We start from the raw sequence: 27,500 nt of genomic DNA, 5'->3' as shown, positions 1-27,500 counted from the left end.
CCCAGTTATAAGCGAGTGCAGATCATTATTATGCAACACGACAGATCGACAAGCGCCCATGTAGGAATTTAACTTCTTACGTGTACTTAGGAAGTGAAAAAAAAAAGAGATGAAATAAAGAACGAGGTACGGATAAAAAACGGTAATGGAAAATTAATGAGTGATCTAAAATGTTCAGAAAGGCCTCTCCTTTTCAGACAGTGCACAAACGCACGCGTCACGAACACACACCACAACAACAGCACAACACACTCACAGAGAGAGAGAGAGAGAGAGAGAGAGAGAGAGAGAGAGAGAGTTTATCGCTGCAACACACACACACACACACACACACACACACACACACACACACAGAGTTTATCGACGCGACACACGCACGCACAGATTATGGTTATTCTGCATGCCTGCATGTCACATTCGTCACCATCGCAACGGACATCTCCCAAGTCCCTACCCACCTCCACCCCCACCAACCCCCCCCCCCATCACCTCCCTCCCCCAAGGCTACGTCATTTTCATTCAACGCGCGCGCTCGACCCCCACCCCTTCCCCTACCCCCCACCCCCCCAAAAGATGGCTGAAACTCTTTTATATTAAAGAGCAGAGTGTGAGAGTGTGACAACGTTATCACCCGGAAGTGTTCTTCTCTTTGATTTACTAATTCCACACCGCAGCTTCTCGTCAAGCCTCTCTCCCAGTGGCTGCACGGACGTGCAAAGAATGAAGCGGCCGGGGGAACTGAAACTTTTTTTTTTAACAAGATTCTGCCACATGGCGAAGAATCAAGTCCAGAGCCAAACACTGAAATAGCATTGAGAATATTAAAATGTCAGGCTAGCGAGCTAAACAAAGCCCTCGCCGCCCTTCACACCCCCCCTCCCACCCCCCACCCCCACCCCTCCCCCCTCCCCAGCACCCTTATTAACACTCTCCATACGAACGGCGAAAGAGACGACGTTTACAGCGTTTCACCCCAATTACCATCATCAAAATAGTGCAAGCGGAAGGCTCTTATACTGAAGAGGTGAGTGTTGACAAAGAATACCACAGTTCTGACGACGGAAGCTAAAGGTTGGGTCATTCAGACACCCACTGGACATCCGAGGGGTCTGTGCAGAGGAGAAGAGAGGACTGACCGTACTGAGTGAGTTAACCCGGCTACCCTTTTTTTAACCAGTCCTGAGCTGTTTCTTCTCAGAATAACAACATCATAACACTCAAATGGTGAACGTTCTTTCTCCTTTGCTGCTCCTCACATCTGGAACAATCTTCCTCATCATATTATCCGTGCATATGATTCTATTTCTGCTTTTCGCTCATCACTAAAAAAAAAAACAACAACAAAAAACCAACTCATCTTTTTAAAACCTATCTGTAAGTGCTCTCAGCTTCCTTGTTCTCCAACACCACCCATGTCAGATCACTTCGGATGTATGTAGAGTGGGAGGGGGAGAGTGTGTGTAGGTGGGGAGGGGGATGGTTTTTATTTTTTTTAATTTAATTTTTTTTTTTTTAGAAAGAGTGGTCATGAATGTTTTATGTAACTTGTAATATTATTCTATCATGTAAAGTGCCCTGAGCTCTTGAAGAGAACGGGCGCTATATAAACGTACATTATTATTATTATTATTATTATTATCATTATTATTATTAAAATGTTCAATAGCCTTTTGTTGCTGTTGTTGTTGTTGTTCGTGGGCTATGACCCTCACGTTTTTGATTGATAAGGATACTTATATAGCGCCTATCCTCGGTCAGAGACCAAGCTCAAAGCGCTTTACAAACACTGAGTCATTCACACAGCAGGCTGCCTACCAGGACAGTGCCGACTGACGGCTGCCATTGGGCGCTCATCATTCGTTTCCCGTGTCGTTCAATCAGATGTCAGGCACGCACACCTACACACTCAAACTTGTAACATTTAACATTTTACGTGTATGGCCGTTTTGTTTATTTACCCCGCCACGTAGGCAACCATACTCCGTTTTCGGGGGTGTGCATGCTGGGTATGTTCTTGTTTCCCGTTCCCGCGTGTATGTGTGCGAGTGGGCTTTTACGTGTGTGACACCAGTGCTGAGGGTATATACCCATGACTGATTTGTGAGTCTTCCTTCAGTGGCCCCTCTGAGTGGTCAACGTAATGCAGCAAAACGTCTGAGTGGAAAAAAAAAACATGGTGTCTTCTTTTAACTCACTCAGTACGGCCAGTCCTCTCTTCTCCTCTACACAGACCCCTCGGATGTCCGGTGGGTGTCTCAATGACCCAACCTTCAGCTTCCGTCGTCAGAATTGTGGTATTCTTTGTCAACATTCACCTCTTCAGTGTAAGAGCCTTCCGCTTGTAATATTTTGATGTTGGTAATTGGAGTGAAACGCTGTTAACGTCGTCTCTTTCGCCGTTCGTATGGAGAGAGTTAACTCCATGTTTTGCAAGTGCCGAATGGTTAAAGCGTTGGGACTTTCAATGTGAGGGTCCCGGGTTCGAATCTCGGTGACGGCGCCTGGTGGGTAAAGGGGTGGAGATTTTTCCCATCCCCCAGGTAAACAAACATATGTGCAGACCTGTTTAGTGCCTGGACCCCCTTCGTGTGTATACGGCAAGCAGAAGATCAAATACGCACGTTAAAGATCCTGTAATCCATGTCAGTGTTCGGTGGGTTGTGGAAAGAACATACCAAGCATGCACACCCCCGAAAACGGAGTGTGGATGCCTACATGGCGTGGCGGGGTAAATAAAACAAAACGTAAAATGTCACATGTCTGTCCGAGTGTGTATGTGTGCCTTTGAAATTGACAACACTGGCATCTCTCTCTCTCTCTCTCTCGTATATATATATATATATGTGTGTGTGTGTGTGTGTGTGTGTGTCGTCTTGATTACATTACGAAACCCTAATTTGATGAGAAAGAGTGAGAGACAGTGTGAGGGTGTGTGTGTGTGTGTGTGTGTGTGTGTGTGTGTGTGTGTGTGAGTGAGTGGGCAGGGGAATGAGGTAGGGGAATTATAATGGGCATTTGTGTGCATGCATGGATGTATGTAGAGAGAGGGTGGGGGAGAAACGTATGTGATTATGTGGGTGCGTTAGAATATTTTTTGGAGTTAATGATATTAATGAAATTTGGTACCTTGATTTGTTAAATATGTTTGGGTTTTTTTAAATCATACCTTCCTCAAATCAGAATTTCCTTGTGTTGCTCAGTTACTATTTTATTCAAATGGTTGCGAAAATGTCAGTACAACAAACAGTTAATCTGACAATAAATGGTTTCAGTCAGTCAGTGTGTGTGTGTGTGTGTGTGTGTGTGTGTGTGTGTGTGTGTAGCTCACACAAGGGCGAGTTTTTGGGGTTTTTTTACAAACACTGAAACAGTAATCAGTACACAGCCGCACATACTTTTCAAGTTCTGTCCACATGACGTAAAATATGCAACAAAAAACACAGAAATATGGCTATGACTACAGGAGACCTGCATTTATGGACTGTCAACTACCATATGAACAGCAACGTGGAAACTGTATGCACAATGTTCAATTTCTGTCTCCATGATACATACTACATTAAAGTGATTAGAGATGATGATGATGATGATGATAATGATGATTGTATGTGCATTCATAGCCAAAACGAATAAAGAAACTATAATATATAATTGAACAAAATGCAAGCTCTAACATATTAAGCAACAATGGCAATTTCAAAACACCAACTTTTTTTTTCTTCTCTCGTTTATTCACGATCTCTAATGAATAAGCGATCAGCAGATCAATTGATTAATCAATCAATGACAAAGCGAAATACCACCACATTCATATGACGCCTACTTAACAATTCATCCATAACGGACATTTTTTGCTCAGTGATGTCCGTGGCAATCAATGCTGCTGCTCAAATTCCCGGCTTTAAGGTTTTAATTAGCAATGCCAGTCGTCGAAGACTCGTTTGTCTTCGTTCTTCTTCACTGCTGTCATCATGATTATGATCATTATTCTACCGATGCCGCTCTTCTTCAGCTTCTGTGTCTTCTCAAAAAGTTTTCTTTTCATCTATCAGCCCCCTTCTCACTGACTGTCTGTCTCTGTGTGCCTGTGTTTGTTTGTTTGTTTTTTGTGTGTCTGTCTGTCTGTCTGTCTCTGTCTGTCTGTCTGTCTGTCTCTCTCTCTCTCTCTCTGTCTCTCTCTCTTCTCAAAAGTTTTGTTTTCATCTATGAGCCCCCCTCTCACTGACTGTCCCTGTGTGTCTGTGTTTGTTTGTTTGTCTGTCTGTCTATCTGTCTCCCTCACTCAGTCTCTCTCTCTCTCTCTCTCTCTCTCTCTCTCTCCATCTATCTCTCTATCTATCTATCCATCTATCTCTATCTCTCTCTTTCTCTTTCTCTGTCTTCTCAAAAGTTTTGTTTTCATCTATGAGCCCCCCTCTCACTCACTGTCTGTCTCTGTGTTTGTTTGTTTGTTTGTTTGTGTGCCTCTGTCTGTCTCTCTGTCTGTCTGTCTGTCTGTCTCTCTCTGTGTCGCTCTCTCTTTTCTCAAAAGTTTTGTTTTCATTTATGAGTCCCCTTCTCACTGTCTGTCTCCGTGTGTCTGTGTTTGTTTGTGTGTGTCTGTCTGTCTGTCTGTCTGTCTGTCTCTCTCTCTCACTCTCTCTCTTTTCTCAAAAGTTTTGTTTTCATTTATGAGCCTCCCTTCTCGCTGTCTGTCTGTCTATGTGTGTTTGTATTTGTTTGTTTGTCTGTCTGTCTGTCTGTCTGTCTCCCTCACTCAGTCTCTCTCTCTCTCTCTCTCTCTCTCTCTCTCTCTCTCTCTCTCTCTCTCTCTCTCTTTCTCTGTCTTCTCAAAAGTTTTGTTTTCATCAATGAGCCCCCTTCTCACTGACTGTCTGTCTCTGTGTGTCTGTGTCTGTTTGTCTGTCTGTCTATCTGTCTCCCTCACTCAATGTGTGTGTGTGTGTGTGTGTGTGTGTGTGTCTCCAAGGTGGTAAAAGTTCACTGCAAAGGAGCATCCTGAAGGTGACGGAAACAAGAAACTAACCACCATGATTGATACACGTACACGTCAGCCGGAATGCCAACAAACATCCGGTCGGCAGCTGGAGAGCGGAAGGCCTCAAGGCAAGCTGCACGTGCTGACCGCTGCACGAGGCCAAAATGATTGATTTCATACAGCCCCTTGACAAGTTTTAGTTCGAGTGCTGTGGCCTTCCATTCACTACAGTAGCCCGCCTCTTCAACCACGAATGCAGCGAGCGATTCTTGACCACCTGTGAGGGGGAAGGGGGCGTGTTGGGTGGGGGTGGGGGGGGGGGGGAGGGCGGACGTTACTACCAACAGCGGGAGAAGAGCACCATACACTGCCATGACCTTGGGGAGTCCAATGTTATCGGTGTCGTAAATCTGGAGATGTTGGGCACTTTCTATTCCCCCGTCTAGCGTGCCATATGGACCACCAGACTAGCCTCCCGTGTTTGGGAGGGGTGGGGGTGGGTGGTGGGGGTGTGGAGGGCTTGCAGAGGACCCCGGGAACGCTCCTAACTCCTAACTTAACCCCTTGACTGCTGTTTGCTTGCTGGCTGGCTGACCAGTGGGATTGTCAGTGAAGGTCTGTTATCTCACTGCGAAAAAACAACAACTGAACTTACGAGTCTGGATGTCAAGTCACCGTTTGGTTTGGGGTTGGGGTTTTTTTGTTTGTTTTTTTTTTTTTTTTTTTTTGTTTGTTTGTTTTGTTTTTTCCAGTGCTGTCAAACAGTGCTAACGTACGAACACCTGCTTCCTGATTCCATTGCCTTCTTCCCCCCCATTGTTGTTCTATAGCAAGTTTCTTCATGATCGTTCATTCTACTTGTGGACTTTTTGTTTGCCATCGTTCATTCGGACTTCCCCTAAGTCTTGGGTCGTGGGACTGCGTTAACTTTTGTTCAAAGAGGTAAGGTGGCAGGCAGAATGGATAAGACGCCTTAACCATTCGGCCACTTCCCTCCTTACGCGCGTTATACAGGCTTCGCCTCTCTCTCAGTGTCCGGGCCGTGAACCACGTGTCCAGTTCAATAATGACCCTGCTTCGCGTTCCCCTCATTGGTCACGGTGGTGACCCCTCCCCCCTCCCCTTGACCCCCCCCCCACCCCCCTGTCGCCACACACACACACACCAATCCCCCACCCCCGTGTGTTTCTAAACACGGGCACGTAATTATAGGTTCATGGCTTTCTTTTATTTCTATATCACAGCGCAGCAGCAGCTGGTTCACGACACACAGCGGGGACACTTCACAACTCCCACCGAATGTGGCAAGGCCTGTGCTTTTGATCTCCTCGAGAAACCCTTAGCTAATAATTATAGGGGCCGTGTGGTTTCATTGGGTTCTTCCCTGCTGTCCAGACATCCGCGTTAAGGGTTGTTGTTGTTCTTGTTGTTGTTGATGATGATGATGATGTTGTTGTTATCTTCTCCCCTCTTCTGCCGTGTCCCAGTCCGATGGGATGAACTTGAGGTGTACTTGAAAAAAAAAAGAAAAAGAAAAAAAAAGATCGCTGCCAAGTATTATTACTGGGGCGTGACAATGTTTGAAAAGAGCAGTGGAAAGAGCCATAGTATATATATATATATATATATATATATATATATATATATATATATATATATATATATATATATATATATATACTATTATCTTCAAGCCAATCTGCTCAACATAATACAAACAGCGCTTTCTATTATAGCTTCTTCACAACTGTGTCAATATAAGGCACGGAGCAATAATTATAGCTAGGAACTTGAGGCGTTTGGCTCGATCACAGATGTTTCCCATGCCTTTGTTTGTGTGTATATATAGGAGCGAAAGTTGTAGTACGATTGTTTCGTGTGTAATAAATGGTGTTAACTCTCTCCATACGAACGGCGAAAGAGACGACGTTAACAGCGTTTCACCCCAATTACCATCATCAAAATATTGCAAGCGGAAGGCTCTTATACTGAAGAGGTGAATGTTGACAAAGAATACCACAGTTCTGACGACGGAAGCTAAAGGTTGTGTCATTCAGACACCCACTGGACATCCGAGGGGTCTGTGTAGAGGAGAAGAGAGGACTGGCCGTGCTGAGTGAGTTAATGGTGAGACGCTACTTCTCTGTCATCTACTTATAATCAATAGAGGCGCGCACACACAACGCGTCAATCTCTTCAAGGTACCCGCCACCTTCCGTGTCTGCAGCCCGCGCTGCAGAGTTCTCTGGAGGTGCGATAGGAAAAGTGTGGTAGAAGGTGGGGGGGGGGAGCCACCTTGGCGTCTGAAGCCAATTCTCCATCATTCCTGATCCAATTCCTACCCGCACGTCCTCGCCACTCTCCCCCCCCCCCCCCCCCCCCCCCCCCCACAAACATATCACACGTAACCTCCTCCTCCACCCACCCCAAACCCCTCACACCCCCATTCCCATACCACAAGTATCCTAGAAGGTGTTTTTTTTTCAACAACCTTTCCCCAAAATTTGTTACTCCCTTTCTTTCTTTCTTTCTTTCTTCCCAGAGAAAAAAAAAAAGTTAGTGTATGCAAATGATACAACAGACGGGAAAAAACAGGTTGAGAAAAGATATAACAACTTTCTTTTGTGACCAAGGTGTCAGAACACACTCCGTCATTTTCGCGCCGTCGTCTTACAGAGAGAGAGAGAGAGAGAGAGAGAGAGAGAGAGAGAGAGAATGGTGTTACGATGTCTTGAAACTTTTCTATCATTATGTATGAGTCACACGTGTTTTGTGTCTCCAATGATACGTCTTAGGGACGAGTCCCCCACCCGCCCGCCGACAACCTGCCTCCACCACCACCCATCACACACACCCAATAGGGGGCGTGGCTCTACCCGTCACCCTACAGTCTGCCGCCTTCGGTAATCAAGTCACCACTCACCCACCCACCCCTCCCCTCCATCCCTCCCCTGTCACTGTCATCACCACCACCACCACTACCACTACCACTACCTCCTCCATCACCAAACTACTGTCTGCTTCTTTCTATACGACCATTTTCCTACGCATTAAGAAATAGACAGATAGATAGATAGAGACAGAGAGAGAGAGAGAGAGATACAGACAAACTGACAAAGGGTCTAAGACTCGAAACGGCCTGTTTTTATCTTCATCTTAAGGTACCTTTGATTATACACCACTTTTTATCATTTTTTTCGCCATTTTATCACCTTTTTTTTCATCTGAGATGTAGATAGATAGACAAGAGTTCAGTTCAGTTCAGTTCGGCTACTCAAGGAGGCGTCACTGCGTTCGGACATAAATTATCCATACACGCTACACCACATCTCCTAAGCAGATGCCTGACCAGCAACGTGACCCAACGTGCTTAGTCATCAGGCCTTGAAGGGAAAATAAAAAGATATGAAGTTAAATAAGATACAAAAGTGAATATATAGATCAGTAAATTAAAGAGACAGACAGACACAGACAGACAGACAGACAGATAGACAGATAGATAGATATCACAGACCCGAAGGCATAGTCGACACGGCGGGGTAAGTATCACACAAACTTTGAAACTTTCACTTCTTTACCACCATGACGGTGCACAGGGCCGTCTTCGATCAATCCTTCACAGACCATACAATTGGATGAGTGTGTGTGTGTGCGTGTGTGTGTGTGTGTGTGTGTGTGTGTGTGTGTGTGTGTGTGTGTGTGTGTTGTGTTGTGTTGTGTTGTGTTGTGTTGTGTTGTGTTGTGTGTGTGTGTGTGTGTGTGTGTGTGTGTTGTGTGTGTGTTGTGTGTGTGTGTTTTTTTTCCGTGTGTGTGTTGCGTGTGTGTGTGTGTGTTTTCCATGTGTGTGTTGTGTGTGTGTGTGTGTGTGTGTGTGTGAATACATACTGCCCAATCGTTGCGTCAATGACAAAATATACTTATTATGGATGGCGTACAGTACAGGGAAGTGGGTGGGGGATGAGGGGGAGGGTTGGATTGAGTGGGGTATGGTGGCGGATGTTTTGAGGGGGGAGGTGGGTTAGGTGGATCGTGGAGGAGGGAGCGAAGAGTATTCATCTATCACTGGAGACCACATGTCCCCAAACCTTTTTACCTTTTTATTTGTGATCACGTCACTACACTACCACCTTCCCACACCCAACCCCATCTCCCACCCCCACCCACCCTCCCCTCTTCCACCTCATCCAATCTTCTCGTCTCTTCTAGAAAGAAAGAACCCCCCGCCCACCTCCCGGACACCCACCCCAATCCACTCTCCACTCTCATCCAAACCCCCCCCCACCAGACAACACCCTGTTGCGGTATGTATTGTACGCCCCCTCCATGGATTGTCGCCCGCGACAACACGTGCAGCCCTCACTGCACATGATTGTTGTCGGCCCTCTGCACTGGCGCTGTTGTGACGAGTGTGTGAGGAGTTGTGAGGAGTGTGTGAGGAGTTGTGACGTAACATTTACGACTCAACGTTGAGTCGTTGAAGGGCTGTGGTCCTCGCATATAAGATAACACACACACACACACACACACACACAGACACACACACAGTGTGTGCAGTGAGGCTACACGTTTTGTCGCCAGCGACAACGCATGCAGGGGCGACAATAATTATATGCTGCAACGACAGCACCAGTGCAGATCGAGGGGCGACAATAAATTATGTGCAGTGAGGGCTGCACTACGTAATTTGTCGCCGGCGACAAACCATGCATGGGCGACAATACGTGCCGCTACACACCACCCTCTCCTCTTCTTGTCGACGTCTCTCCCCTCACGATGTCTCTCTCCCCACATCACCGCAAGACCTCAATCGTTACCAGCGGTCCACCACCCGTTAATCTTTTACTACAGGAACAGAACAAAAAAACCAAAAAAAAACAATATCTCACGGAGGGAGTCGTCTACACTCTGTTATTTCCCAACAGTCTTTCCTTCCTGTCTCCCGCCCTCCCCCCCACCCCCCACCCCCATCCCCAACCCAACATCTCTCCAAGCCTTTCAAGCCCCTCTCTACAACTCAAGCGGTGACAGTGACAACTGAAAGAAAAAGGGGTGGGACTGCTGGGAGGTAGGAGGGGGGGGGGGGGGGGGGGCAGCAGGGGGGGGGCTACTTCCTGTCTTGGCGCTTATGCCTGCGACAAAAAAAAGGAAATGTATATGTGTGTGGAGGGGTGGGGTGGGGTGTGGGGTCCCGGGAGAAAGGGCCGAAAGAACGGTATATATAGTGATTAATCTACCTACCTCCCAACATACATACAGAGAGACCGAGACAGAGAGGTAGACAGACATACAGAGACAGATAGATGTTATGTTATAATTATATATATATATAGAGAGAGAGAGAGAGAGAGAGAGAGAGATTTATATTTCTTAACTGTTCTGTTATAATTATGTATATATAAAAAATATATATATCGAGAGAGAGATAGAGTGGGGGGGTGGGGGGGGGAATTGATATTTCTTAACTGTTCTGTCTGGCATTTCTAATCATCTTTCCTTATTCTATCATGGCCGCGTCAAGTGTACGGCAGCATTGTTTCTCTTATTAATAAAGTTTTTACTTCTCTGCGACAGTGTATAAAACAGGGTTTTTAGTTGGGAACTTGCACACTTTTCTTCTTGGGGGTGGGAGGTGGGGGGAGGGGGTGGAGCTGGGGGGGGGGAGGGCATGGTGAAATGATGTTGAATTTCCGGCAAACAACGGTACGTGTATGCAGCTTCTTCTTCTTCTTCTTCTGCGTTCACTCGTATGTACACGAGTGGGCTTTTACGTGTATGACCGTTTTTACCCCGCCATGTAGGCAGCCATACTCCGTTTTCGGGGGTGTGCATGCTGGGTATGTTCTTGTTTCCAGAACCCACCGATCGCTGACATGGATTACAGGATCTTTAACGTGCGTATTTGATCTTCTGCATGCATATACACACGAAGGGGGGGTTCAGGCACTAGCAGGTCTGCACATATGTTGACCTGGGAGATCGTAAAAATCTCCACCCTTTACCCACCAGGCGCCGTCACCGTGATTCGAACCCGGGACCCTCAGATTGACAGTCCAACGCTTTAACCACTCGGCTATTGCGTCCGTCGTGTATGCAGCCAGTGTAATGGTCACAACTCAGTATCACAGGTGCTTTCTTTGCACGCGCTCTTCCTTTTTGTTGTTGTTGTTGTTGTTGTTGCTGTTGTTGTTTACACTGAAAAAAGAACAGCTATCGTTTAACCAATGAACAGTGAACAACACATTCAAAGACCACTCTACAGGAAACGAACGAACGAAAGTCGTGACTGCAGCCCGCCAATGCGGAAGTAGAAGAGGAAGAAGAAGAAGAAGAAGAAGAAGAAAAGAATAATGAGAAGAGGAGGAAGAAGAAGAAATGTTGTTGATGATGAAGACGACGACGACGATGATGATGATGATGAAAGAAAGAAGAAGAAGATGAGGAGGAGGAGGAGGAGGAGGAGGAGGAGGAGGAGGGGGACGACGATGACGACGATCAAGACGATGATTAGAAAAGAAAAAAAAAAAAAAAAGACGATCACGGTGACATATCTCGGTCGACCCTATCCTGACTGTAGAACGCGCCAAACGGCTCATGTGTCTAATTAAGGATGCTGCATGACTTATGGCAGAGGGCATCGCGATTCCACAGTCACGTTTCTCAATCGTCACACTTCCCGTACCGTTCTCCTCCGATCACGTTATTTTTATTTATCTTTTTTTTCATCATTATCATCATCATCGCCATCATCATCATCATCATCATCATCATCAACATAATCATTATTATCATTAATCATTTATTTATCTATTTATTTCACACATGGTGTGTGTGTGTGTGTGTGTGTGTGTGTGTGTGTGTGTGTGTGTGTGTGTGTGTGTATGCGCGCGCGTTCGCGTATGTGTATAACATATACCCATTACATTTCCCATAAAAGCAGCACCAAACACAAGAAAACTGGTGGAATAGAAACGAGAAATTTGCACATTATATTCAAATAATGTTTCTTAATTCTTTCTGTTTTTACATTAAGAATACTAGTTATTACCTGCAGTGTGTGGATGTATGTATGAAACGATGTATGTGATATTTTTTACATTTGTATCTTCGTAATATTTGTTGGGGCTGTTGTTGGCTTTTACAGTTATGGTCCCCATGTTGTTTACTTGTCTATGTTGTGATAATGCACCTGACCAAATTTCTCCAGTTGGAGATAATAAAGTTATTCTTATCTTATCTTATCTTACTATCACCACTTTCATCATCGCCTATGACTAATTATTATTGTTATCATTGTTGCTATTATCATTATAATCAAAATCTTTATCCTTATTATCATACCAATCATCATCGTCATCGTTGTGGTTGTTACTATCATTATTGATTTACTGGTCATTCGCTACCAGGCCAAACGGTTTAGACACTACGCATTCATTCATTCCAGCAGAAACATAACACACTCATAAAAATGAAGGACTGGACTTGGGTGGGTGAGGGGGTAGGGTAGTGTATTGAGAGAGAAAAATAAAACGGCCAAACGAGAGAAAAAATAAAACGGCTAACAGTGGAGCGGTAGGCGTAGAATTCATCAGTCATAACCAAAAAAAATATAACCAGAGAAAGATAATACCCACCAGAGAACGGAATACGATCAGAGTGACTGGTGTTACAAATCGCTGGGAATCATACACAGAACACCACCCTGAATATCGCTGTAGCTTGTGCTCAAGTCTATACCCCTGAGTCTTGTAATACTGAGGCAATGAGAACTGGACAGTCGAATTTCACTACTGATACTGATACTGATACTGATACTGATACTTCTTTTTTTTTCCCCCAAGCGGCTCACACGTTACACAAAGAAGTTGAGTTGAAGGACCTGTTGGCAAAAGCCCTCAGATGGTCAAGTTATTCAACTCAAGGCTGTCCGGTGAAGGTTGCGTTGCTCGATGACGGGGTGAGGAGGAGTCCTGTCCTGGGTTCACGAATTTCAGATTCCTTCTCTGACAGACGCAACAGCCGAGTAACAAACAGGTTAAAGCGTTCGGACTTTCAATCACGAGGGTGCCGGGTTCAAATCCCGGTCACGGCAACTGGTGGGTAAAGGGTGGAGATTTCTTTTCTTTTTCTTTTCTTTTTTGCGATCTCCTGGATAAACATATATGCAGAAATGTTAGAGCCTGAACCCTGTGTGCGCGCGCGCGCGCGTGTGTGTGTGTGTGTATGTGTGTGCGCGCGCGCACACAGGGTTCAGGCTCTAACATTTCTGCATATATACGCACGTTAAAGATCCTGTAATCCATGTCAGCGTTCGGTGGGTTATGTATAGAAACAACATTCCCCGGCATGCACTTCCCAGACAACGGAATATGACTGCCTATATGGCGGGAGGGTAAAGACAGTCATACACGTAAAAGCCCACTCGTGCACGATACCAGTGAACGCGGAAGTCGCAGCCCACGAACATAGAAGAACAACAACAACAACGACGACGACAACAACAACAACAACAGCAACAACAACAAAAACAAACAAACAACAACAACAACAACAACAACAACAACAACAACAACAACAACAGCAAGAAGAGCAAGGTGAAAAAGAAGAAGTTGTTTCCTTGTCAAGGGTTTCAGCTTCTCCATTGGGGTGGGTGACTCTTCATTCAGTTGACAGTGGACTGTCGGCTCTGGAGACTAGTTGTGCTGGATTCGGCGTGGGACCAACGCCACTGAAACTGTATGACCCCACCCCCCATCCCCCATCTCTCTCTCACACATACACACACACACACTCTCTCTCTCTCTCTCTCTGATTATTCTACATAATAGAAATACTTATTGTAGCTGAGGATTTCTGTTTTCATTTACATCATTCATCATGTCTATATAATCATTATATCTGAAATGTTTGTCTACACCACGCCTTCGAAGGATGAGGGGCCATGGGCCTGTATCACGGAGTGCCACAATCTGATTTCCTCGTGTAGGGGAGTTCAAGTGCTTCTGTTTATTTGCACGTGTTTTTTGTACTGGTCACTGAGGGTTTTTTTGTTTGTTTGTTTGTTTTTTTGTACTGGTCAGTGAGGATTTTTTTCTCTGCCCAGTGTAACTGGCTAGTGACACAGTCTGTCGCAGAGGCTTGGAAGGGAAAGGTCTCGCTGTTAGTGCTCTGTGGTTCTGGCTACAGGTAATTACATATCATTTTTCATAAGTTTAAAGATATAGTTAGTCTTTTTATGTAAGCATGTTTTTGTTTTTTATGTACTGTAAATGTAGTTAATATTTGTCGTGCTTATTATGGTGGAACTATGCTTTGCGATATATTGTGTAATCTTGGCTACTCCGCAAATTGACCAAAGGACAGTATGCTCTCTGTATATATAATCGCTAGCATGAAGAGCAAAGGTAGTATAGAATTATGCTATCTTTATATTTCTAAATGTTGAGAAACGTGGCCATGTTTTTCATAACCTGGGAATCATTGTTAAATATTCCGTTCACCTTGTTAGTCCCGACGCACGGATAATGAATAAATGTTTCCCTCTGTTTGTGTCATGTAAGCAGTATGGCAAATTGGAGAGTCCGTAGATATTCTAAAATAATTATTTGAACTAATGTAAGTAGGGGTATGAATGGAAAAGGATGAAGTAAGTGAAAAGGGAATGTGAAAATTTTATAGAGAGCACATATCTTACGGGTCTTACTACACCGTCCCAGAGTTCCGGAGTACACGTAGAGACAACCCAGTCCAAGGAGACGGGATCAACCCAGTCCAAGGAGACGGGATCAACCCACTGTCCAAGGAGACGGGATCAACCCACTGTCCCAACCCAGTCCAAGGAGACGGGATCAACCCACTGTCCAAGGAGACGGGATCAACCCACTGTCCAAGGAGACGGGATCAACCCACTGTCCCAACCCAGTCCAAGGAGACGGGATCAACCCACTGTCCAAGGAGACGGGATCAACCCACTGTCCCAACCCAGTCCAAGGAGACGGGATCAACCCACTGTCCAAGGAAACGGGATCAACCCACTGTCCCAACCCAGTCCAAGGAGACGGGATCAACCCACTGTCCAAGGAAACGGGATCAACCCAGTCCAAGGAGACGGGATCAACCCACTGTCCCAACCCAGTCCAAGGAGACGGGATCAACCCACTGTCCAAGGAGACGGGATCAACCCAGTCCAAGGAGACGGGATCAACCCACTGTCCAAGGAGACGGGATCAACCCACTGTCCAAGGAGACGGGATCAACCCACTGTCCCAACCCAGTCCAAGGAGACGGGATCAACCCAGTCCAAGGAGACGGGATCAACCCACTGTCCAAGAAGACGGGATCAACCCACTGTCCGAGGAGACGGGATCAACCCACTGTCCCAACCCAGTCCAAGGAGACGGGATCAACCCACTGTCCGAGATCAACCCACTGTCCAAGGAGACGGGATCAACCCACTGTCCGAGGAGACGGGATCAACCCAGTCCAAGGAGACGGGATCAACCCACCGTCCAAGGAGACGGGATCAACCCAGTCCAAGGAGACGGGATCAACCCACTGTCCGAGGAGACGGGATCAACCCACTGTCCAAGGAGACGGGATCAACCCACTGTCCGAGGGGACGGGATCAACCCAGTCCAAGGAGACGGGATCAACCCACTGTCCAAGGAGACGGGATCAACCCACTGTCCAAGGAGACGGGATCAACCCAGTCCAAGGAGACGGGATCAACCCAGTCCAAGGAGACGGGATCAACCCACTGTCCGAGGAGACGGGATCAACCCACTGTCCAAGGAGACGGGATCAACCCAGTCCAAGGAGACGGGATCAACCCACTGTCCGAGGAGACGGGATCAACACACTGTCCAAGGAGACGGGATCAACCCAGTCCAAGGAGACGGGATCAACCCACTGTCCGAGGAGACGGGATCAACACACTGTCCAAGGAGACGGGATCAACCCAGTCCAAGGAGACGGGATCAACCCACTGTCCGAGGAGACGGGATCAACCCACTGTCCAAGGAGACGGGATCAACCCAGTCCAAGGAGACGGGATCAACCCACTGTCCGAGGAGACGGGATCAACACACTGTCCAAGGAGACGGGATCAACCCAGTCCAAGGAGACGGGATCAACCCACTCTCCGAGAAGACGGGATCAACCCAGTCCAAGGAGACGGGATCAACCCACTGTCCGAGGAGACGGGATCAACCCACTGTCCGAGATCAACCCACTGTCCGAGGAGACGGGATCAACCCACTGTCCGAGGAGACGGGATCAACCCACTGTCCGAGATCAACCCACTGTCCAAGGAGACGCGGTAGCGGCCCAGTCCGGGGGCACTGGAGCGGGACAGACCTGGCTGAGGTCTGGTGAGGCTGGTGCAGCCTCGAGACGACACGTGTCTTGAAGACTAAGACACGTCCGAAAGAACCAAGAAATTTGTGTGTGCAACACAAGATCCGAGGTGATATGTGTGTTGACTGTTTAGTTCGTGGGCCCCCAGAACATTGAACTTCTTCTTCTGCGTTCACTCGTATGCACACGAGTGGGCTTTTACGTGTATGACCGTTTTTACCCCGCCATGTAGGCAGCCATACTCCGTTTTCGGGGGTGTGCATGCTGGGTATGTTCTTGTTTCCATAACCCACCGAACGCTGACATGGATTACAGGATCTTTAACGTGCGTATTTGATCTTCTGCTTGCATATACACACGAAGGGGGGTTCAGGCACTAGCAGGTCTGCACATATGTTGTTCTGGGAGATCGTAAAAATCTCCACCCTTTACCCACCAGGCGCCGTCACCGTGATTCGAACCCGGGACCCTCAGATTGACAGTCCAACGCTTTAACCACTCGGCTATTGCGCCCGTCAAACATTGAACAAAAGTCAGCATTCCCCAGACTCAAAATTGGATGCCTACGTTTGTGTGCGAGTGTGCGTGTGTATATTATTTGCTTGTTAAGCAGAACAAGTTGTGAATCTTTAGTGTTAAAATTATATAGGCTCAGGGGCAATACCTTGTTTACGGAAGAGTGCGGGAGATTGAGACTGAACTCGCATGTGAATGTTTGTTGCCTCCCTTTAGTCTAGTCTGTCTGTCTTCAATTCTCTTGCGTAACAGCCTGTATTGAATAAGATAACGGTATCCGTATCTCTCTCTCTCTCTCTCTCTCTCTCTCTCTCTCTCTCTCTCTCTCTCTCACTTGCCCAATAGACTGAGATAGTCTGCTCCTTACCCACAAACACCACCCCCGAAAAAAAACCCAACTATTTTTCCTAACGTGAACCAGTGACCCGATCTTTAATGAATTTTTCACACGCATCTGCAATACATTTTCTTTTCTTTTCTTTTCTTCTTTTTTTTTCTTTTTTGCGCATTTGAATCAACGAACGCATCATTGAGTAAATGAACAAAAATGGCGCATGCGTTTTTGTTTCTTGACTATCCGACATTACACGAAGGATTAACAAAAAATACAAAAAACAACAACCAAACAACGACAAAAAAAACGGAAACAACAACTTGACCTGAACATTAGAGTGAGTATAAACAATGCAGCGTGTTTGCCCGTCCATGTCCCATGTACCTCTCTTTACAACACGATCTATTGTCCTCGTCATCAAGAAGTACAAGCATCGTACGGATGTGTGAGCAAGAAAAAAATTAACCCATTACACGTATAGTGTACACTTGTCATCCCATTACTCCCTATTATTCTGTAATTCTCGCCACGCCTCTCTCGGTCTGTTTGTATCCTTCTGATCCTCCCGACGATCTTTGTTGTGTGTGTGTGTGTGTGTGCGCGCGCGCGTGCATGCGTCTATGTGCGCCTGCGCTCGTATGCGCGCGCGTGTCTGTGTGTGTTTTGCGTGTGTGCGTGCATGCATCCGTGTGTGTGTGTGTGTGCGCGGGGGGGGGGGGGGGGGGGTAGGTCAAGGATGGGCGTGGTGGTGGGTGAGGGGTGTGTGTACGTACACCGGCCGTTGCTGCGAGCGAGTATTAAAATAAAATTTAAAAAAAAAAAAAAAAAAGCTTGTACTATAATATAGAGTTACCAACTTATGAGAGACGACGACGACAACAACAGAACGGAACCGCACGATTCTAACCCATCACGACACCACGAGTACCGAAAGCAATGCAATCAACCACACACACACACACACACACACACACACACCACAATGCAACGAGAGACAAGACGACAAAGACACACGATCGAGGAAAAACGGAAGAGAGGAGACAGAAGGGCAAGGCAATACACGAAGGCAATAAGGCCGACACGGAGGCAATACAGCAAACACGGACCCTGAAAGGGCAAACTACTGGAAACGATACAAGTCGTGAATTAAAATAAGCCACAGTCCATCCACCCCAGCCAGCACCTGCGCCGCATGAACAAAGGCAGGTGGAGGATGGATGGAAGGAAGGAAGGAAGGAAGGAAGGCCCCACGAAGTGAATATGTCACTAACTGTCCGGGAGGAGGGGGCAGAGGGGGGGGGATGTGGGTAGGGGGGAAGGGGGAGTTGTGTTCGCAGCGGCACGTGAGACTCGGCGGTTGTTGTTTTTTCTTCTTCTCAGACGTTACCTTTATTTTTATTTTTATTTTTAAACTACTACTATTTGTATTTGCATTTCTTTTTATCACAACAGATTTCTCTATGTGAAATTCGGGCTGCTCTCCCCAGCCGGGAGAGCGCGTCACTACACACACAGCGCCACCCCTTTTTTTGTATTTTTTCCTGCGTGCACTTTTATTTGTTTTTCCTATCGAAGTGGATTTTTCTACAGAATTTTGCCAGGAACAACCCTTTTGTTGCCGTGGGTTCTTTTACGTGCGCTAAGTGCATGCTGCACACGGGACCTCGGTTTATCGTCTCATCCGAATGACTAAGCGTCCAGACCACCACTCAAGGTCTAGTGGAGGGGGAGAAAATATCGGCGGCTGAGCCGTGATTCGAACCAGCGCGCTCAGATTCTCTCGCTTCCAAAGCGGACGCGTTACCTCTAGGCCATCACTCCACTACTAACACTGGTGGTATCCCTGAAAACGGAGTATGTCTGCCAACATAAGGGTGGTGGTGGTGGTAAAACGATCATGCACGTTAACTTACAAAACAACCCCACTCGTATACACGAGTGAATTAGTGGGACGGAAACAACAGCAACAAACTAACACTGTTGTTTTACTGCGCGAGTTACAATTTTTCTTAAACAAATGGTTCAGGCAGATAGTTTTAACTTTCATGCACACTTTTTTGTTTTATGCATAATGTGGTGAAAGTGATGATGATGTACATTCAATGGCGCCCTTTCTCACTGAGAACTCGGGGCGCTTTGCATAAAAGAAAAAGTTACAAATTACACGAACCACTCACGGCCTCTCTCTCTCTCTCTCTCTCTCTCTCTCTCTCTGTCTCTCTCTGTCCACTCTCTCACCCTAAAACCCTCTCTCATACCTAATGCATCGCAAAGTGAGTTGGCGATTATGGGGCAGTGTTGTGGGAGTGGGAGACCGGGAATGCTAAGGTTTTGAAAAGACAGTGGCGTCACTGCTTCAATTGTAATCTTAGCTGGTGGGTTGGTTTGCAAGGCTAGTTGGTTAGTAATGGAACGAGTGGAAATAACTCTTATCTGCGATGAACGTGCGCAAGCATGCACGCATGTACGCAGACACACACACACACACACACACACACACACACACACACACACACACACACACACACACACACAGAGTTTCATACAATATACAAATTTCAGCTAGAGAAACATTCTCACGTCCCAAACTGCACATCACACAGGCACACACTTCACAAAATGTGCACGTGCACACAGATATTATAAACTCAAAGAGCGCACACAGGCGACGAATGACAAATACACCACTGAGAAAAACAGACTTGAATATCAAACAGTGTGTGTGTGTGTGTGTGTGTGTGTGTGTGTCGTGCAGACAGTTCCGGACTGTTCACCCTGTGATCCCGCTTTTCTTTCTTTCTTTTTTCTTTTTTCTTCTTCTTCATATTTTGTGTGAGTTGGGTGCGGGTGATTTTGTGCCAAGTAAACGTTCCACTAATACTACTACGTCCGCAGACTCCTATATAACAAAACAAGCCAAGCCACACACACACACACACACACACACACACACACACACACACGCACGCACGCACGCACGCACGCACAAACGACAAAAACGACAACAACGAAAAAATACAGCAACAACAACAACAACAACGACAAAAACGGCCCCAACAAACATACAAGGTGACGACGAACGTGGCTCACCACCTGAACAGCTGTGTGTGTGTGTGTGTGTGTGTGTGTGTGTGTGTGTGTGTGTGTGTGTGTGTGTGCGTGTGTGCGCGCGCGCGTATGTGCGTGTGCGTACGTACCGCACGCGCATGCCTGTGTGCGTATGGATATACATGTGAACACTGTGCGTGGTAGGACTGGACGAAGGAACGAAGTTGAGGGAGGGAGGAAGGAAGGACGCTGCAGCTTCGCCAACAAGAAGTGCGGCCACAGACACGCGCACTGACTGACCTGAGGGAGTAAGGGCAGGTGTACCGCTGGCCGCTCTCCTCCACCGCCACGGCCTCAAGGGCCAGCAGCCCGCCCAGAGTCCTCGCAACCCCAACCAGGCACCTGTGGGGGACGTCGACATCAACATCGTTATCAAGACCGACATCATCATGGTCATCATCATCATCATCATCATCACCATCGTCATGACCATCCTCAACAACATCATCATGGTCATATTCATCACTGTCCTCAACACAGTCATCATCATGGTCATCATGGTCGTATTCATCAACGTCATCATCATCCTCATCATGGTCATCGTCATCAACATCGTCGTCATCATGGTCGTATTCTTCATCATCGTCATTATTATGGTCATCATGGTCACCTACATCAACATCAACATCGTCATCATCCTGGTCATTACGATCGTATTCATCAACGTCATCAACATCGTCATCATGGTCATCTGGTTATCGGGGGTACAGGGCGGGGGGGGGGGGGGGGGGGGGGAGGGATAGTAGGGGGCAGGGGGGCAGTCCCACCCACCTATCCCTCCTCATTTGGTATGCCAGCAAGGTCGCCACGAAACAAATGCTAGCCAATCACGCGGCCCGCCATATATCAAGCCATCCAATCCGCGGTCTTTAAAAGTGAACCAGTTGGCGCCAACCTACCCCTTCACCCCCCCCCCCCTTCCCTTCCCCACGCCTCCCCACACACACCCCCACAACCCACCCACCCTTCCTCCTTTTCACTGACTGAGCACTGATTGATGATACGGAGGACAGTACAGTGCAGTCTCTGCGCAACAGGTTCTGTTGCATACTAATCACAGTACCGGTAGTCTTGTGCCATCCCAGAAGAACACCCGCAGTGGGAAAAAAAAAAAAAAAAAAAAAGAGAAGAAGAAACCAATCTCCTCTATTGCCCCTCTTCAGACCTGGCTTGCTACGACGAGTGAAGGATTTTGGCGGCGCTGAGCGTAGACTTGGGGGTGGGGGGGGTGGGCGTGGGGGGACTTTCTTGGTGTTGAGCATAGACGGGGGGACTTTCTTGGTGCTGAGCATAGACTTGGGGGGACTTTCTTGGCGCTGAGCGTAGACTTGGGGGGACTTTCTTGGCGCGGAGCGTTGACTTGGGGGGGAATTTCTTGGCGCTGAGCGTAGACTTGGGGGACTTTCTCGGCGCTGAGCGTAGACTTGGGGGACCTTCTTGGCGCTGAGCGTAGACTTGGGGGACTTTCTTGGCGCTGAGCGGTAGACTTGGGGGACTTTCTTGGTGCTGAGCGTAGACTTGGGGGACTTTCTTGGCGCTGAGCGGTAGACTTAGGGGGGGGGGGGACTTTCTTGGTGCTGAGAATAGACTTGGGGGGACTTTCTTGGTGCTGAGCATAGACTTGGGGGGACTTTCTTGGCGCGGAGCGTTGACTTGGGGAGACTTTCTTGGCGCGGAGCGTAGACTTGGGGGGACTTTCTTGGCGCGGAGCGTTGACTTGGGGGGGTGGGGGGGGGACTTTCTTGGCGCTGAGCATAGACTTGGGGGGACTTTCTTGGCGCTGAACGTAGACTTTGGGGGACTTTCTTGGCGCTGAGCGTAGACTTGGGGGGACTTTCTTGGCGCTGAGCGTAGACTTGGGGGGACTTTCTTGGCGCGGAGCGTTGACTTGGGGGGGGGGGGGGGGGGGGGAGGGGACTTTCTTGGCGCTGAGCATAGATTTGGGGTTTTTTCTTGGCGCTGAGCGTGACTTGGGGGACTTTCTTGGCGCTGAGCAAACTCTGCGATGTGGTCAGTATGGGGGGGGGGGGGTGTGTGGGGGGGGGGGGGGGGGCTTAGTAGGTGGTGCCCAAAGTACGTTAAATCAGAACAGGCACTACCGAACACCACCGAAGTGGCTCAACAGCAGTGCAGGGTCTCCTCTGGTGTGTGGCCTCCAGGCGACCTAACATCGATGGTTCTTTGTGGACTGCCGGCCGGCACTGGGGACTGCGACAGACGAACGTGAGTGTGGCCGTGTATGTGGGGGACTCGGAATGGGCGGCATGCGAGTAATGCCACTGAAACGGCGCAGATTTTGTATTTGTATTTCTTTTTATCACAACAGATTTCTCTGTGTGAAATTCGGGCTGCTCTCACCAGGGAGAGCGCGTCGCCATACTACAGCGCCACCCATTTTTTTTTGTTGTATTTTTTTCCTGTGTGCAGTTTTATTTGTTTTTCCTAATGAAGTGGATTTTTCTACAGAATTTTGCCAGGAACAACCCTTTTGCTGCCTTGGGTTCTTTTACGTGCGCTAAGTGCATGCTGCACACGGGACCTCGGTTTATCGTCTCATCCGAATGACTAAGCGTCCAGACCACCACTCAAGGTCTAGTGGAGGGGGAGAAAATTTCGGGGGCTGTGCCGTGATTCGAACCAGCGAGGTCAGATTCTCTCGCTTCCTAAGCTGACGCGTTACCTCTAGGCCCTTACTCCATCAGATGAAGGGACAGCTAAAAACAACAACAACAAAAAAACAACAACAAAAAACAAACAAAAAAACCAACAACAAACAAACAAACAAACAAAAAAAACACAAAAACTCTGCGATGTTAGGATCGCTCATGGTATACACTACAACCCAGGCCATCCCACAGTCGGCGGCCATTTCTTGCCATCTCACTGAATTGAAAAGACAAAGACATTGCTACAAGTGAAAAAAAAAAAAAAAAAAAAAAGTCTTACGAAAGTGTCTTTAATTGATAGGTTGTTGCTCTGTCGTCAACCAATACACTGGCTTTTTTGTTGTTATTGTTGTTGTTGTTGTTAGCCCATAATAGTTTTACTTGCGACACACACAAAAATAATAAAAATAAATGTAAAAAAAACAAAAACAACAACAACAAAAAACAACAAAAACATAGATATAATTATATCTAGATTGAGATCGATTCGGGAGGACAGGACAAGACTCTGAGAGAGAGAGAGAGAGAGAGAGAGAGAGAGAGAGAGAGAGAGAGAGAGAATGTGAGTGTGAACGAGGAGGGTCGAGGGATATAGGAGAGGGGGGTGTTATGGAAGGAAAGGAGTTACAGTCAAGTCTTTTTTCACTATTGTTCTCTTTTCTTTTCCTTCTTATTCTTCTTGTCTTCGCGGGTATATAATTATATATAATTCACTGCCGGCAAAAAGGCAAAATCTCTCCGTGAGCACGATTAAATTGGTATACGATTAATAAAATCTGGGACACTGGTGACTTGATTTACAGCAAACTGTCCACATATCTATAGATTATGTACAGAGAGACGCATCCAATCGGCATAAACAAGTCAAAAATCCAATGAAATGGGCAGAGATAAAGAGAGTGAGACAGAGAGACAGAGTGAGACAGAGACAGAGAGAGACAGAGAGAGACAGAGAGAGAGAGACGGGGGAGGGAGATGGAGAGTTGTATGATGTTATGATGTATGGTTATAAATGTTCAGAGCGATGGACAAGTATGATCAAAATCGATCAGAGACAGAAAGAAGGAATGAGAGAAAGAGAGAGAGACAGACGGACAGACAGACAGGCAGACAGACAGAGACAGACACACACACACAAACACAGAGAGAGAGAGAGAAAGATGGAGATAAAAAGAGAGAGGGGTAAGAGAGACACAGAGAGATACACAGACAGTTAGAAATACACACACACACACACACACACACACACACACACACACACAGGACAAGAAATCTTTCTGTTCCTCCTACGTCCCCACGTGTCCCGAGAATACGCAGTTTGTTTGTTTTTTGTTTTTTTGTTTGTTTGCTTCTTTGTTGTTGGTTGTTTTTTTTGTTGTTGTTGTTTTTTGTTTGTTTGTTTTTTGCCTGGTTCATTATCACTTTATGAGAATGATGTCAACAACAAGGACTACAACAATCATAATGATAAATCAACAGATAAAAATAATATTACAACAACAATAACGATAATAATAATGATAATGATAAAAACATCATCATTTTCTTCTTCATCAGCCTTTTTCCCTCTTCTCTTTCTTCTTCATAGGTAATGCAGGCTTGCAAAAAAAACAACAACACCAAAACAACAACAACAACAAAAACTTGGAACGAGAGCGAAATGAGGCAAAGAGGGTCACACGTTTTGTTTTGTTGCTTTTAAAGTTGAAATTATAAAAAAATAAAAAAAAAATAAAAAAATAAAAAAAAACAAGAATATGAGAACAAAAAAGGGAAAAAAATTCGGTGGTTTTTTTTTTGTTTGTTTTGTTTTTTTTGTTTGTTTGTTTTACAAAACTGGATCCATTCCTGACGTCTGTTGTTTAAAAAAAAAACACCCAAAAAAACAGTCACTGATGTCTCTGACACGAATGAGAGAATCCGTGATGATATTATCAATGGCGTGTGTGTGTGTGTGTGTGTGTGTGTGTGTGTGTGTGTGTGTGTGTGTGTGTGTGTGTGTGTGTGTGTGGTTTGTATTTTGTATTTCTTTTTATCACAACAGATTTCTCTGTGTGAAATTCGGACTGCTCTCCCCAGGGAGAGCGCGTCGCTACACTACAGCGCCACCCCCTTTTTTTTTTTTTTTGTATTTTTTCCTGGATTTTTCTTCAGAATTTTGCCAGGAACAACCGTTTTCTCGCCGTGGGTTCTTTTTCGTGCGCTAAGTGCATGCTGAACACGGGACCTCGCTTTATCGTCTCATCCGAATGACTAAGGGTCCAGACCACCACTCAAGGTCAAGGTGGAGGGGGAAGAAAATATCGGCGGCTGAGCCGTGATTCGAACCAGCGCATTCAGATTCTCTGTCTTCCTAGGTGGACGCGTTACCTCGTGTGTGTGTGTGTGTGTGTGTGTGTGTGTGTGTGTGTGTGTGTGTGTGTGTGTGTGTGTGTGTGTGTGTGTGTACGCATACGTGTGTGTGTGTGTGTGTGTGTGTGTGTTTCTCTGTCTGTGTGTCTGTGTGTGTCTCTGTCTCTATGGGTGAAGAATACTGGCGTTTGATCCCCTAACGAAGCGCGGAAGATGGCGAATGGAACTCGTTGTCGCCGTCCACCCTTCTGGTAATATATTGCCCACGCTGCCTGTCCGGCATTGTAGAGCTTTGCAGTGTGAGAGAAGTCCCAACAACCAGCTTGTGTGTGTGTGTGTGTGTGTGTGTGTGTGTGTGTGTGTGTGTGTGTGTGTGTGTGTGTGTGTTTGCTCTCAGTTGCATGCAGGATCACGGAACACAGACTTTCACGACGTGTCATTCTTCACCAGCCGAAACCAAATAGAAACACACACACACACACACACACACACACACACACACACACACACACACACACACACACACACACACACAAACGGACACGCACGAACACACACACAAACACGGACACACACACACACACACACACACACACACTAGTCTACTCATCCCCATCGGCCACACCTACACCATAAACAACAACAGGACAACACACGGGGGCTTGCTAAAATCTCGGTGTGTTACACAGTCCAAACTCTTTTAAAAGAGTGGGATAGATGGCTCGAGGACAGCAATTTCCACGGCTACTCCCAACTGCGACCTTTTCTCCTTTTTTTTTTTTTTTTTTTTTTTTTAAAATAATTCTCAGCTTGCAGAACAGCTGAGATCGCCACGTAATGGGACTAGGTGGACGGTGGTTGGGGGTGGGGGGATTAAGGGGGTGAGGGGGCAATGAAGGGGTGGGAGGGGTAGGGGGAAGGGGGGGGGGGAGGGGGGAATTGCACGGAACTCAGTGCCTCAAGACACGTTTAGTTGAAGGAAATGCCGTTGCTGTGGCTATTTATTAGTTAGTAAGCGTTCTGCAGTGTCCGGTAGAGTAAAGTACCATTAATCAACTGTTGCCGTGGGATACTACACCGCCGACCAAATCCCATTAGCTGTTTCGAATTGGAAGAGCGATAGTGGTGATAGGTGGTGATTAATTGGGGTGGGTGGGTGGGGTGGCGTTGGGGTGGGGGTGGGGGTGGGGGGCTGTGCTGTGGTGGTGTCATATGTGTGTGTGTGTGTGTGTGTGTGTGTGTGTGTGTGTGTGTGTGTGTGTGTGTGTCTATGTCTGTGTGAAATGAAAAGGGTGAAAGCATCGGTTGTTGTGTTGACAGTTGTGTCACAGTGTTGTGAAGTCTCCCCCACCCCCACCCCCCGACCCCCTAACCCCCATCCCCTTCCCAAATTCATTCCCTTGGCCTTCTATTCCTCCACAGCCGTCAAATGTCTTTGTCCCTCCCTCCCTGCCTCCTTGCCTCCCTCCCCTACCACCACCCCTCCATATCACACCCATCTTTCTATCTATCCTTCTGCGTCATTTTAGAATGAAGAAAGAGAACACACACACACACACACACACACACACACACACACACACACACACACAGACAGAATACAGAATATTTTATCTCAACAAGAGAAATTCATATGTGGTGTAAAACAGGAAAACAACACAAGAAAATCACATTCGACATGTATATATATAAAACATGTTAAGCTGTAAACACAGGGCAAACGATCATTACAATCAATAATCACAGAAGACAACAACAACAGAAACCCTTAAAAAAGTAATTTACAGTAAATCATACATACACTATCACAGCCATACACACATGCAGTAATAATCACACTTGAAGGATAGGCATAACAGTATACTAAAAGTTGACATACACATATAACAGCAGTGTGCAATTGAAAGTATTTTGAGTTAGGACGTCATATTCCACGCAATATACACTCATATTTCCAGTCATACACCTGATTATCAGTTACTGTTATTTAACAGCTGGATTGATATTAGAATAAAGCTGCATTTGGTTCTGTTTGTTTTTAATTTTGGAACACAGAAACGTTTGCCTAAAGGTTGGAGTTGATCATCACTTGCCAGCGTATGGCCGTTGTCGCTTGAAATGCTTGTGGCTTTCTGTCGAACTCTCACATTGTACAAATCTCACAAACTGTCCTGTCTCACACCCACAGCCTTAC

The 27,500-nt window shown here is 46.6% G+C and overlaps 1 protein-coding gene across 3 annotated transcripts in view; it reads right to left on the bottom strand.

The window, feature by feature from the left end:
- LOC143297255 (focadhesin-like) overlaps positions 1-27,500 on the bottom strand; it is a 724,856-nt gene that overhangs the window by 352,441 nt on the left and 344,915 nt on the right. For all 3 annotated transcript variants that reach the window (XM_076609497.1, XM_076609498.1, XM_076609499.1), the window contains one exon: positions 20,529-20,630. In XM_076609497.1, coding sequence (XP_076465612.1) covers positions 20,529-20,630 — 102 coding nt within the window. The remainder of the gene's footprint in view (positions 1-20,528; positions 20,631-27,500) is intronic.

This window comes from Babylonia areolata, chromosome 22 (genome assembly GCF_041734735.1).
Source record: "Babylonia areolata isolate BAREFJ2019XMU chromosome 22, ASM4173473v1, whole genome shotgun sequence".
Taxonomy (NCBI): domain Eukaryota; kingdom Metazoa; phylum Mollusca; class Gastropoda; order Neogastropoda; family Buccinidae; genus Babylonia; species Babylonia areolata.
Note: the sequence above shows the minus strand (reverse complement) of the source record. Positions and strands in the feature narration are given on the sequence as shown.